General features: G+C 45.4%; 1 protein-coding gene across 1 annotated transcript; it reads right to left on the reverse strand.

Moving 5' to 3' along the window:
- Positions 1-12,768: 12,768 nt before the first annotated feature.
- LOC309561333 (putative N-acetyltransferase camello) lies at positions 12,769-13,470 on the reverse strand. Its single transcript, XM_082265198.1, has one exon. The coding sequence runs from the start codon at positions 13,451-13,453 to the stop codon at positions 12,800-12,802; it is 654 nt and encodes a 217-aa protein (XP_082121324.1). The 5' UTR covers positions 13,454-13,470; the 3' UTR covers positions 12,769-12,799.
- Between the last annotated feature and the right edge of the window lie 560 nt (positions 13,471-14,030).

Genomic DNA, 14,030 nt, shown 5'->3' on the forward strand with positions numbered 1-14,030 from the left:
TGTAAATAGGTAGGGGTACGATGTACCCAATACTCATTCACATATGGGGGGAGGGGGCAGGATCTGGGGGTCCCTTGTTAAAAGGGGCTTCCAGATTCTGATAAGCTCCCTGCCCATAGAACCCCACAAGCACACCCCTGGGTTGAGGGGAAGAGACCCTTGTCCCCATCAACATGGGGACAAGGTGTTTAGGGGTGGGGAAGCAGAACCCCCCTGCCCCAAAGCACCCCCCCTATGTTGAGGGCATGTGGCCTGGTATGGTTCAGTAGGGGGGGCGCACGCTCAACCTCCCCCCCTTTTCTGACCTGCCAGTCTGCATGCCCGGGTAAGGGTCTGGTATGGCTTTTTGGGGTGCTGTTTTTTTTTTTTTTTTTTTAATTTAATTGCAATGGGGTTCCTCTCAAAATCTTTACCAGACCCTGGTATAGACTGGGGGGACCACAATGTTTTTTCCTTTATTTTTTTTAATAGTCGGGTGCAGGCAATTGTATCCGCGAGTCACTTTCATACCGGGTGATTTCTAGTACTCCGCTCCTACATGAGTAAAAAATCATGATTTTTTTGCTAGAAAATTACTCAGAACCCCCAAACATTATATATATATATATATATATATATATATATATATATATATATATATATATATATATATATATATATATATAATATAATTTTTTTTTTTTTTTTTTTTGCAGAGACCCTAGAGAATAAAATGGCAGTCATTGCAACTTTTTATGTCACACGGTATTTGCGCAGAAATTTTTCAAACACGTTTTTTTTTGGGAAAAAAACTTTTGTGAATTAAAAAAAAACAAAACACTAAAGTTAGCCCAATTTTTTTGTGTAATGTGAAAGATGATGTTACACCGAGTAAATAGATACCTTACATGTTACGCTTTAAAATTGCGCACACTCGTTGAATGACGCCAAACTTCGGTACTTAAAAATCTCTATTGGTGACGTTTTAAACATTGTTACAGGTTACCAGTTTAGAGTTACAGTAGAGGTCTTGGGCCAGAACTGTTGCTCTCGCTCTAATGTTCGCGGCGATAACTCACATTGAAAGAGTGTATCAACGTGACTTACAAAAATTATATTTCATATTACATTTGTTAGGGCTCATTCTACGATAGAATGTGGCCCCCTGCAATTACAGATTTAACGATCCAGACTGACACTCATTCATACGGCCCGGGACATCAGACAGCTGTATTTTGCATTTAGACGACATGTTAAACCACCTGTTGATTCATTAATTCGAACACTTGTCAGTTGGATACTTAGCATTTAGATTACAAGACATGTTGCGTAAACAAGTGACACTTGCTTACATTAACACATGACAACTGAATGCAGCCGGGGCGACTCTGTCACAGGACACAAATTATTATACGGGAACACCTCACATTGACACAAATGCATGGCAAAAGCAAAGGCCCTTTCATGTATTGTTCTGTCTGATATGTAATTCGACTGATGATGAATTGTAAAACCGGTTTGGAGCAGTCTTTCCTGCTCAACAAATGTGCCTTAAATATGAGCTTCACGTGCAATAAAATTAGTTGTGACTGCACTAAGTTTGAGTGCTATGTGTTGTCATAACTCCCGGCTGGACGGAGGGTGAATTCATTATCTATTGGGGGGTTAGCAACTGAAGGGCTGTAATATCATCGTGATTGCCTCCTGACAAGATTGGAGCTAACACACATGTATGGATCGAGTGTCGTTTACATATGTGGCCGCGACGTACGCATGCGTTCACTTCTGTGTGCGAGCACGCGGGGGCACTTTAAATGTTTTTTTTATTGTTTATTTTATTTTTATTTTTTTATTTTTACACTTTCCCATTTTTTTTTTTTCAATTTTATAATGTAAACATCCCTTGTAATAGGAATAGTGAATGACAGGTCCTCTTTATGGAGAGATGTGGGGTCAATAAGACCTCAGATCTCGCCTACAGGCTTGAAAGCCTGAAATAAAAAATAAAAAAAAAATCTCAGCTGAATGCCCAGATCAGTGCAGTATTGAAACTGCCAGGCCAGGCGTGACGTCATCACGTCGCGCCCGGGCCTCCGAGAGTCAAAGGGACTGCCAGGGACCATCTGGTCCTCACAGTCTCTATGGTACACTTTTGGCGGCGGCCGATTCCTACTCTGGCTCGCCGATTGCACGGGCGAGCCAGTAGAAGCACCGGAGGGCGGTGGGAGGGGGGGGGGGGTGTCCCCTTCCGCCGCCTGAAAGAACGATTAAGCAGCTGTTCAGCTGCTATGATTGTTCTTATGGTGAAGGGAATCGCCAGGGGAAAGAAATTATATCTGAATGATGCCTGCAGCTGCACCCATCATTCAGATATCTCCACCTAAAGCTCAGGACGTCATATGAAGTCCACCTAAGGGGAAGTGGTTAAATGGGATTTGACTTGTTTTTTTGTGTTTTTTAGAAATGTCATTTTTGCTGTAGCATGTTTTTTGCATTCTACAGATGCGCCACTTTACAGACAGACTAAGGGACGGCCCCCCCCATTTTTTTTTTTATTGATACATGTGCCCCAAGGCAGTACCCGGACCCCCCATACCCCCATACCCTTTCATGGACAATTACTTGCATATTATCCTTCAAAATGTGCACTTTTGATTATTCCTCTTCGGCTCTCATAGACTTCAATGGTGTTTGCCATTCTGGCTAGAACTTTTTCCCCTGTTCGGGGATTCTTCTGTGAACCGAACAGGGGGGTGTTTGGCCCATCTGTAGCCCTTTGTCTTTTCCTTGGAATCTTAATGCAGAGAATTGCGCTTTCAGGACAGCCAGCGGAAGACCTGGTTGGCGTGGAGATTGTTACCATACCCTGGGGTGATTCGTATTTGGTGTATCCTGCGCTAATAATCTCTTATAATCTGGAGATCCTGGTTATCTGGTAGAGGAATTCCCATATCTATGTCCGAGGTGGTTGGGACCAAAACACGTGGAACTGTGGTATAAGTATTTCATTTTCACACCAGATTTTACACGTAATGGAGGTCTGAAATATTCTTTCAGGAGTGGACTTTCTGTTTCACACAAGACTGTTTACAATATCTCACAGTGTCTCCAGACCTAAACCCTATTGAGCATCTGTGGGGCATCCTCAAATGGAAGGTGGAGGAGTGCAAGGTCTCTAACATCCATCAGCTCTGTGATGTCATCATGGAGGAGTGGAAGAGGACTCCAGTGGCAACCTGCATAGCTCTGGTGAACTCCATGCCCAAGTGGGTTAAGGCAGTGCTGGAAAATAATGGTGGCCACACAAAATATTGACACTTTGGGCCCAATTTGGACATTGTCACTTAGGGGTGTACTCACTTTTGTTGCCAGCGGTTTAGACATTAATGGCTGTGTGTTGAGTTATTTTGAGGGGACAGTAAATTTACACCGTTATACAAGCTGTACACTCACTACTTTACATTGTAGCAAAGTGTCATTTCTTCAGTGTTGTCACATGAAAAGATAGAATAACATTTTTACAAAAATGTGAGGGGTGTACTTACTTTTGTGAGATTCTGTATATAAAAATATATGTATGTGTATATACACACACACACGCCTGTGTGTTTGAGCCTTGGGGTGCACACCCTAATGCAATAGGCTATGCACACCTATGATGCCATGCATAGAATACTTTGTGTTTTTTTTTTTTTTATGAATACAAGCCTTTCTCTGACTGGATGAGGTGGAGAGGAGGGGCCATCACAAACTTCACCTCATCCAATCAGAGAACACTTTGTATTTGTTGGAAAAAAAAAATACAAGGCGTTCCATGTAGCGGAGTAAGTGACCCCTGTGGTGAGTGTGTAGAGAGGAAGCACTGTAGTGATTGTCAGCTTCTCCGGCAGCCCCGATATTCATACACACATTGGGCCAACCTTGACCCTTGTAACTATGCAATACAATTCATTTCTGGAGTTCAGGTTTTCATTTATGGTAGCAAAGCTTTTTTTTTTTTTTTTTTTTAATATGATGATGTATAACATTAAGTGCAAAATATACACGAAATGCCTTTAAAAACAATGACTGCAAGTCTATTATTACATAGGAAAAGCTATTATACCACCCTTTTCAGTTATATTTATTGAGGTGAATGTTGACAAAACAAGATGAAACGATTCCTCTTACAAATTAATAAGGGACAAACAGACAGTGGGATTCATTTCAGAATCAGACACTCATCCAGTCTAAACCCAGCTGTGTCTCAGCAGGTAAGAGCAGATCAGGTATGTGTTCTGTATCGGGTGTATCTCCACCTGTGACCAACAGAGGGCGCTTCCTAGGAATCTTGCATATTATATATAGGTGACGTGTCCCATAATATACACAAACGGTGATCCATCTTAGACGCCGAAAAAAATCTCCAAAAAAGTGGAAAATTAGTTTTTAGAGCTGCTCCAGGAGATTGCTGGGGCTGTTAGAATAGTCTGATTAGATTAAAGTGTATGCAAATTAAATGAAATTAATTACTTTATTGAATTAATTAATTAATTACATTTAATAAATTAAATTAATTAAAATTCGATTAAGGTGTATGTAAATTAAAGTGATAGTAATGCCTTGTTTTTTTTTTAACCACTTCAGCTCCGGAAGGTTTTACCCCTCTTAATGACCAGGCCATTTTTTGCGATTCGGAACTGCGTTGCTTTAACTGACAATTTCGTGGTCGTGTGACGCTGTACCCAAATAAAATTGGTGAATTTTTTTTTCCCCACAAATAGAGCTTTCTTTTGGTGGTAATTGGTCACCTCTGCGGTTTTCATTTTTTGCGCTATAAACAAAAAAGAACCAAACTTTTGAAAAAAAAAAAAAAAAAGCAATATTTTTTACTTTGTTAAAACATTCCTAATAATTTTTTTTTTTTTTTTAAATCACACAAATAAAATTATTGTCCTTATTTTCCTACAAATTGAGCTTTCTTTTGGTGGTATTTGATCACCTGTGCGATTTTTATGTTTTGCGCTATAAACAAAAAAGCGACAATTCTGAAATAAAACAATATTTTTTACTTTCAGCTATATAACATTCCCAATAAAAAAAAAAAACAATTAAAAATCAAATTTTTTCATGATTTTAGGCCAATTTGTATTCTGCTACATATTTTTTGGTAAAAAATAACCCAGGGGCGATCAAAGGGTTAAATGTATGCCTAGGGGGTGCTTTCTAACTGTGGGGGGATGGACTTATGGAATCATCACAGCGAACCTGCTGACCTGCCACCGTATATATATATATATATATATATATATATATATATATATATATATATATATATATATATATAGTGATCACTGCCATCCTAGGACAGGAAGTGTGTTACTGGCAGGACCACCGGATGAATGTAACAAAAAAAGTCTGGGAAAAACGAAAACAACGAACAACGAAAAACAACGAAAAAATGCAGCCAATATATTTGAAGAGTGATGAGCTGCAAAGTATTATATTTTGTTCAAAGCCTTTCGGAATCCACTAGCTTTATACTGGAGCGCGTCTCATCATTAGCCAACATCTCTGCCCTGATGGGGGCTAACAGCTCAGTGAAGGATGAATCCACCTATACAATTACAGTTCATCATCAATACAATTTATTTAAAATGCTACACTTATTCTCCGGGTTCAAAATTCATGTATTTCATGAAAAACATTCTGTTTCCACGAGTATGATTGTATGTATGGAGAATGCAGAGGGGCATTGCACAGAAGATGCAGAGGCTGCGGGTATTGTACAAGAAATGTAGAGGCAGCAGAAATTGTACAGGATATGTCAGAGGCTGCGGACATGGTACAGGAGATGTCAGAGACTGCTGGCATGGTACAGGAGATGCCAGAGGCTGCAGACAGGGTACAGGAAATGCAGAGGCTGCGGCATGGTACAGGAGATGCAGAGGCTGCGGACATGATGCAGGGGATGTCAGAGGCTGTGAGCATTGTACAGGAGATGCAGAAGCTGCAGGCATGGAGCAGGAGATGCAAAGGCTGTGGGAATGGTACAGGAAATGCCAGAGGCTGCTGGCATGGTACAGCAGATGCCAGAGGCTGCAGACATGGTACAGGAGATGTCAGAGGCTGCTGGCATGGTACAGCAGATGCCAGAGGCTGCGGACATGGTACAGGAGATGCAGAGGCTGGTGGCAAGGTACAGGACATGCAGGGGCTGCAGGCATGGTAGAGGAGATGCAGAGGCTGCAGACATGGTTCAGGAGATGTCAGAGGCTGCCGGCATGGTACAGAAGATGTTAGAGGCTGCGGACATGGTACAGGCGATGCAGAGGCTGCTGGCATGGTACAGGTGATGCAGAGGCTGTGGGCATGGTACAGGTGATGTCAGAGGCTGCAAGCATTGTACTGGAGATGCAGAAGCTGCAGGCATGGAACAGGAGATGCAGAGGCTGTGGGAATTGTACAGGAGATGCAGGGTCTGCAGACATGGTACAGGAGATGCCAGAGGTTGCGGGTATGGTAAAGGAGATGCAGAGGCTGCTGGCATGGTACAGGAGATGGAGGGTCTGTGGACATGGTACAAGAGATGTCAGAGGCTGTAAGCATGGTACAGGAGATGCAGGGGCGGCGGGCATGGTACAGAAGATGTCAGAGGCTATGGACATGGTACAGGAAATGCAGAGGCTGCGGGCATTGTACAGGAGAAGCAGAGGATGTGGACATGGTACAGGAGATGTCAGAGGCTGCTGACATGGTATATGAGATCCAGAGGCTGCTGGCATGGTACAGGAGATCCAGAGGCTGCTGGCATGGTACAGGAGATGCAGGGACTGCGGACATGGTACAGGAGATGCAGAGGCTGCAGACATGGTACAGGAGATGCAGGGGTTGCAGGCATTGTACAAGAGATTCAGAGGCTACAGGCATGGTACAGGAGATGAAGAGGCTGTGGACATGGTACAGGAGATGCAGAGACTGCAGACATGGTACAGGAGATGTCAGAGGCTGCGGACATGGTACAGGAGATGTCAGAGGCTGCGGACATGGTACAGGAAATGCAGAGGCTGCACACATGGTACAAGAGATTCAGAGGCTGCGGACATGGTACAGGAGATGCAGAGGCTGCGGGCATGGTACAGGAGATGCAGAGGCTGCGGGCATGGTACAGGAGATGCAGAGGCTGCGGGCATGGTACAGGAGAGGCAGAGGCTGCGTGCAAGGTACAAGCGATGCAGGGGCTGTGGGTATGGTGCAGGAGATGTATAGGCTGCGGGTATGGTACAGGAGATGCAGAGGCTGCGGGTATGGTACAGGAGATGCAGAGGCTGCGGGTATGGTACAGGAGATGCAGAGGCTGCGGGCATGGTACAGGAGAGGCAGAGGCTGCGGACATGGTACAGGAGAGGCAGAGGCTGCGGACATGGTACAGGAGATGCAGAGGCTGCGGGCACGGTGCAGGAGATGCAGAGGCTGTGGACATGGTACAGGAGAGGCAGAGGCTGCGGGCATGGTACAGGAGAGGCAGAGGCTGCGGACATGGTACAGGAGATGCAGAGGCTGCGGACATGGTACAGGAGATGCAGAGGCTGCGGGCACGGTGCAGGAGATGCAGAGGCTGTGGACATGGTACAGGAGATGCAGAGGCTGCGGGCACGGTGCAGGAGATGCAGAGGCTGTGGACATGGTACAGGAGATGCAGGGGCTGCAGAGGGGTCTTACCTACTGATCTGTGAGGCGCTTTACATTTAAAATGGCGCTGTCTACCCGAGAATAGCCGAGCATGTACAGGATTTCCCGGGTGGGGGTGGCGCATGCACAGTTGACGTGTCAGGCCGGCCGCAGCCATTCTTTTACGGTTCCAGTGCTTTTCAAGCAGCCCCAGGGCAGGGGGACTTGCCTGTTGCAGAGTGCGATCACTGGGTGCAGCGGAGTCCATTCAGATCAGACATTGTGGAGTAAACAGGAACTGGCTTCTTTATTAGAACATAACCACAGGAATCAAACATGTCACCTCATTATAATAAGAACAACAGACAGGAAGAGATGACCAACAAGTACAGTGCAGTGTACAGGAAATGACAACACATCATAGAGAATGCATAGCATATCACTAAGCATTAGCGACATCTAGTGTCCTATTTGTGAACTGCAGTCTATCGGATAAGCTAAAAGCTGTTGTATCTCCAACATTGCCAGCCTACAGAGAAATTTTCCGGTAGCCCGGTAGGCCAGTCCGGCCCTGTCCAGAGCACCCCACTCCCCTTTACATCAGATGTCAAGAGCCCCCCGCGATCAGAAGTCAAAAGTGCCCCACCCTCCCTTATACCACATTACCTTGTGCTGCTGCCTTGAAGAAGCTGAGGATGGAGCTGGGAAGCAGAACGTGCAGGGTCTGGAGGAAGACCAGAGGAGAGCTAGAGTTTGCTGAATACCGAAACCAGGGGAGGTGGAGATGAGGTGGTGCTGCAGCTGAACAGTGAGGTACAGAATCTGTATGAGAAATTCCGTCCTCCTTTCTGCTGCCGACTGCTGAGACAAGGTGGGGACAGAGATAAGGGGGCAGCTGCAGGTGAGGTGTCTAAATGCCACATGAAATGGCCTGGAGGGCCACATTCGGCCCACGGGCGTTGTATTTGACACACGTGCCTTAGATGGATCGAATCTCGGCCAGTCCCTGCTAAACCGGCTGAGGTTCGATCCATCTGTGACAGGCTTTAAAACCCCCAGTGCCTAAGAAGATATCTATCTGCTGCTCTGCTAATTATTACAGACACAATGAAACTTTACTGCTGAATGATGGCCAATACAATTTATTCAAAATGCTGCACAAAGCACTTGTTCTCCGGGTTCAAAATTCATGTTTTTAATGAAAAACTTTCTCTTTCCACCAGTATGATTGTATGAAGATGTAAAAGGGGCAGTATGACTTTTCTGTTTCTAATGCTTCTTTATGCATTGACCTCCTTAAACCCAGTCAGTATGGTCACCTGATCACTTGTCACCATCTACAGGCAGCTTAACTCTTCAGAAAGACACAGATGTTGAGCCCAGCACACTTTTACTTCAGATAATTGCAGTACAGGGGATGTATTTCAGTCTTTTGGAGTGTAAGAAGACAATTCCTGAGCCCTGTACTAGCAAATAACTACCACTGACTGAGAGAACATGGAAGAAATGGGGAGGGTATAGCTAGGACTTGACTAATTAGCAGTAAACGGGAAGGAAAGACAGAGGAAGATGCCAAAATCATGTCGTTAACAAGTTGCAGTGTAACAAGATCACCACTAGACAGAGGCGTAACTAGAACCTTCAGGGCCCCGGTGAAAGAAACCATGAAGGGCCCCCTGGACCCCCTTCCCTTCAAGCCTGGGGCTCTTCCCACTGATCCTGGGGCCCTTTACTCTCATTGCTGGGGCCTTTCTTACGGTCCCACAGCGGGATCCTTTCACAAGTTCTGCAGTGGGCCCCCTTCCTGCCATCTTGGGGCCTCCCCGCGGTGGTGGAGTGCCAGGGCCCGGTCGCAAGTGTGACCTTTGCGATCCTGGAAGTTCACCCACTGGTGTCAGTAGTTTTTATTTTTTGGTGTTTTAATTGTATTTTTTATCATTTTATTTTATTTTTTTACAATGTCACTGACTATGACTCTGTCCATTCAGAAAAGGAAGGAGCTGGTAAATTACATATTTACTGACCCCTTCCTGGTTCTCTATTGTGACACATCCCCTGCAGCAGCCGGCAGGAGTGGGGAGGGAGCACAGTGGGGATGGGGAATCAGGGGAGCACACAGGGGCCCAGAGACAGCAGAACACAAGTGAACTGGATAGGAGGAGTGGCGGGGCAGCTACAGGAGGAAAAAGTAGGACAGTGATTTCTTTACATGCTGCCCCCGCCGCCCCACCTATCCAGGTGTACAGGGGAGCCGCACAGGTCCCCTGGAGCATGGGGCCCGGTTGCAATTGCAACCCCTGCAACCCCTGTAGCTACGCCCCTGCCACTAGATATCGGCATGGCTACAAAAAGTAATAACTTCATGCAGTTCAATACAAAACTTAAAAAATACAACAGAGCTGACCCATTAGGCCCCATGCAAACTGGGCAATTAGTCCCGGTGCATAAGGCTCCAGCATTTAGGTATGGACGAAAAAACAGGAGCACCATCCGGCCCCACTGCTGGCAGCCTATTAAACTCTTTGAGTGGCTGACAGCTGCTGAGGCTGTGTGGGGCTGGACGGTGGTACTAACATTTAGGGCAGTATGTCCCCAGATGCAAATGCCCATAGTGCAGACTTCCTGTGTTCTGGACATTCCTCCATGGGCAAATACTGTCCTAAAAGTTAGTACTCCTCAACACAATGTCCAGCCCCATTCAGCCAAGCAACTTTCAGCCTCTCATAGAGTTAATAAGCCTGCAATCAGTTGGGTTGGACAGTCTACACAGTCTTGGTCCATTCCTATACGCCGGAACCTCATGCACCAAGGCAAAATGCCCAGTGTGCCTGGAGGCCTAATCAGCCCATAGATTAAGCAATATTTCTTTCCTTCCACAACGTGTGGAAAGAAAGAAAATGGCTTGATTTCCCAATCACCCCATTCATTGTTATATAGCCACCTATAGCTGCCAGCAGTGATCACATGAAAAAAAAATTGGATAGGCTGGTTGTAATGAAATCGATTGATGAATGGACTTCAGTACAACCAACCTGCCCATAGATGGATTGAATCCCTCTGCTAAACCATCTATGACAGGCTCCAAAACACACAGAAGATATCTATCTGCTGCTCTTCTCAATATTACAGTCACATTGGAACTTCACCGATGGATGATGAGTGCAACAATTTGGGGGAATCAGGGGGTGCAGAGTTTTATATAAGTTTTTTTTCGTGTGATGCTAAATAAAAGGCTTTAAAGAAGCTTCCGTTCAATGGCTCCTAAGCCATCAGAAAATTACTAAAGCTGATTTCTGGGCAGAAAAAGGAGCCCCAGCCAATGGGACACTGGCTGCACTTTTTACCTCCTTCCCAGAGCTGTCCCCCACAATAAGCATCTCTGACTGTAGTTTACACCGGTGCCCAGCATTGTTTAACCTGCAGCAGTGAAGACGTACTTTAAGGGCTCATTGACACTTTTGGCTCCCTTTGCCACCCTATTGGCATTTAACAGACATCTGGGACGTTATATGTCACCTCCTCACTGTCACCCTAACCCTTAAAAGCCTGCAGCACCGTACTGCAACCCCCTGCATTACAAACAGTTGCAGGCAATTACAGCACAACCCTATTTGGTTGAATGGGTCACATTTGACAGAGGTACTGCCCACTAAGCTCAACATGTGGTATACATTTTTCATGTCATGTGTGCCTCCCCCTTTGGCCTCATGTTAGCTTAAGGTGGGTGGATGGTAAAACTGGAGCTCAACTGCCTCTTTTTTAGTATCCCACTGGTGTGTGTGGATATGAAGTCTAAGTGCAGGGAGTCATGGACCTGCCCTGTATCAATACAATATCCTGATCTTACCCTGTAATAATGTAGACCAGTGTTTGTCAACCATAGGGTTCCTCCAGAGCAGGGTTTCTCAACCAGGGTTCCATGGGACCATAGGGTTCCTCCAAAACAGGGTTTCTCAATGAGGGTTCTATGGAACCATGGGAGCCCTCCAGAGCAGGATTTCTCAACCAGGGTTCCATAGAACCATAGGGTTACTCCAGAGCAGGATTTCTCAACCAGGGCTCCATGGAACCCTAGGGTTACTCCAGAGCAGGGTTTCTCATCCAGGGCCCCATGGAACCCTAGGGTTACTCCAGAGCAGGGTTTCTCATCCAGGGTTCCATAGAACCATAGGGTTCCTCCAGAGCAGGGTTTCTCAACCAGGGTTCCATGGGACCATAGGGTTCCCCCAAAACAGGGTTTCTCAATGAGGGTTCTATGGAACCATGGGAGCCCTCCAGAGCAGGATTTCTCAACCAGGGTTCCATAGAACCCTAGGGTTACTCCAGAGCAGGATTTCTCAACCAGGGCTCCATGGAACCCTAGGGTTACTCCAGAGCAGGGTTTCTCATCCAGGGTTCCATAGAACCATAGGGTTCCTCCAGAGCAGGGTTTCTCAACCAGGGTTCCATGGGACCATAGGGTTCCCCCAAAACAGAGTTTCTCAACAAGGGTTCTATGGAACCATGGAAGCCCTCCAGAGCAGGATTTCTCAACCAGGGTTCCATAGAACCATAGGGTTCTTCCAGAGCAGGGTTTCTCAACCAGGGTTTGCTAGGACAATGAGCAATTCCTGCTTCTCAGATAGGTTCACATTGACACCATTTATCTCTTTAGCTATCTGTAAGTGGGCAATTCTGCCCAATGGCCACAAGTGTAAGGAGCATTCTTTCCACTGATCATCACACTAATGTATCATGGGTTGTAGATTTAGTAATTTTTAGCAGGACCAGTTATTTCAAGGGTTCTTCTGCGTTGAAAAGGTTGGGAGAGGCTGATTTAGAGAGTGGTGCTGATGTTATGAGGACCCCATGTCAAGTAGTTGGCTTGAAGACTTCAGAAAGGGGTAAGGGGGGGGGGGATCCTCCAGGTGGAAGTGGGGAGCAGTGGGAAGTGGACATATCTATCTATCTATCTATTATCTATCTATCTATCTATCTATCTATCTATCTATCTATCTATCTATCTATCTATCTATCTATCTATCTATCTATCTATCTATCTATCTATCTCATTATATTTTCATACTGTAAAGTGTATCCTCTTTGGTTGGAGTGTTCTTGTTCTTTTTGTTCACATTCCATCTTCACACACGTCCTCGTGTTCTCCATCCCTCTCTTGTATTACCACATCCTAGACATCGTAGCTGTAGTACACCACAGACATATTTGCAAACCTTCCCAGTCGACTTCTGCTTGGAATTACTTTTGTTGTCCGGAATCCCAAACGTTGATACAGTTTATGAGCATTGACTTGCATGGTCGATGAATCTAGGGTGATGCGCTGGTATCCCCGTTGGCGAGCAAAGTCCAAAACCTTCATGCAAAGGGCCCTGGCGATCCCCCGACGTTGCTGGTCTTTAGCCACGGACAAGCGTCGTAGTATCATGTCGCTGGTGGAGTTTGGATCAGGCTGGACACCCACCATCCCTACAATGCGACCACTGGACTCGGCTACCCAGAAGCACGAGTTGAGTCTTTGAATATAGGACTCTTCGATGTTTAGTAAATCTCCGTTGTGAACCTTCTTTATAAACATGTGAACTGCCAACTTTAAAAGGCCATGAACTGCAGCCAAGAATGTCCCAATGCTGAACAGAGATAGGATGTAGGAGCGATAGTACAAGTACAGCGTGATGGATGAAGCCAAGATGGTGCAGTAGACTTGTGGGCGCTTCAAGACGTACAAAGCAGTGCCAGGAATGTAATCTAACATTCCTTGGGCAAACAGTTTACGAATGGCGTGGTAATCCCCATTGTTGTATTTCCGTATGGAGTAGTCAGCCATTCCCCTAGCAGCTCGTCTTGCTTCTAAGTCTAAGTAAAATGAGAAATAGGATGTTGTGTGAATGTAAACAGGAGGAAGGTAAAAGATGAATAAAGAGAAAGATCAACATCCACAGGGGATGCGCGGAATCATGTGTTTATCACTCTATTGATTTGCATGGAAAACATATAGTAAATAATAATAGGGCGAGCTTTTAAACTGATGAAATGAAAGGTGCTACCAGGTAAAAGTTAGGATTGATAGGTAGGTCTATAATAATGGACTTTATCAGTGGTCCTTTGCTGTGGTCACTCTTCAACAGCCAATGAAAATTTGGAAATGTGAAGCAACCTCAACCTGTGGTGATGAAAGAATATCAGCATCACCATTATGTGTCCCCAGTGCACCCAACATGTAGTGAACTAAGAGAGGGGTCCTTTGGGGCAATTATAGATCACCTAAAGGGCCCATACTCTGTCCATCAGTACTTCACTTCTAACCCTCATCCAATGTAATCATGTCCATTTTCTCAAACACCACAAATGTTCTCTCCCACTCATCACCAATCTTTTGGGTTCCCACACTGACCACCAATGTG

This window comes from Pelophylax lessonae, assembly GCF_965119305.1.
Source record: "Pelophylax lessonae genome assembly, chromosome: 1".
Taxonomy (NCBI): domain Eukaryota; kingdom Metazoa; phylum Chordata; class Amphibia; order Anura; family Ranidae; genus Pelophylax; species Pelophylax lessonae.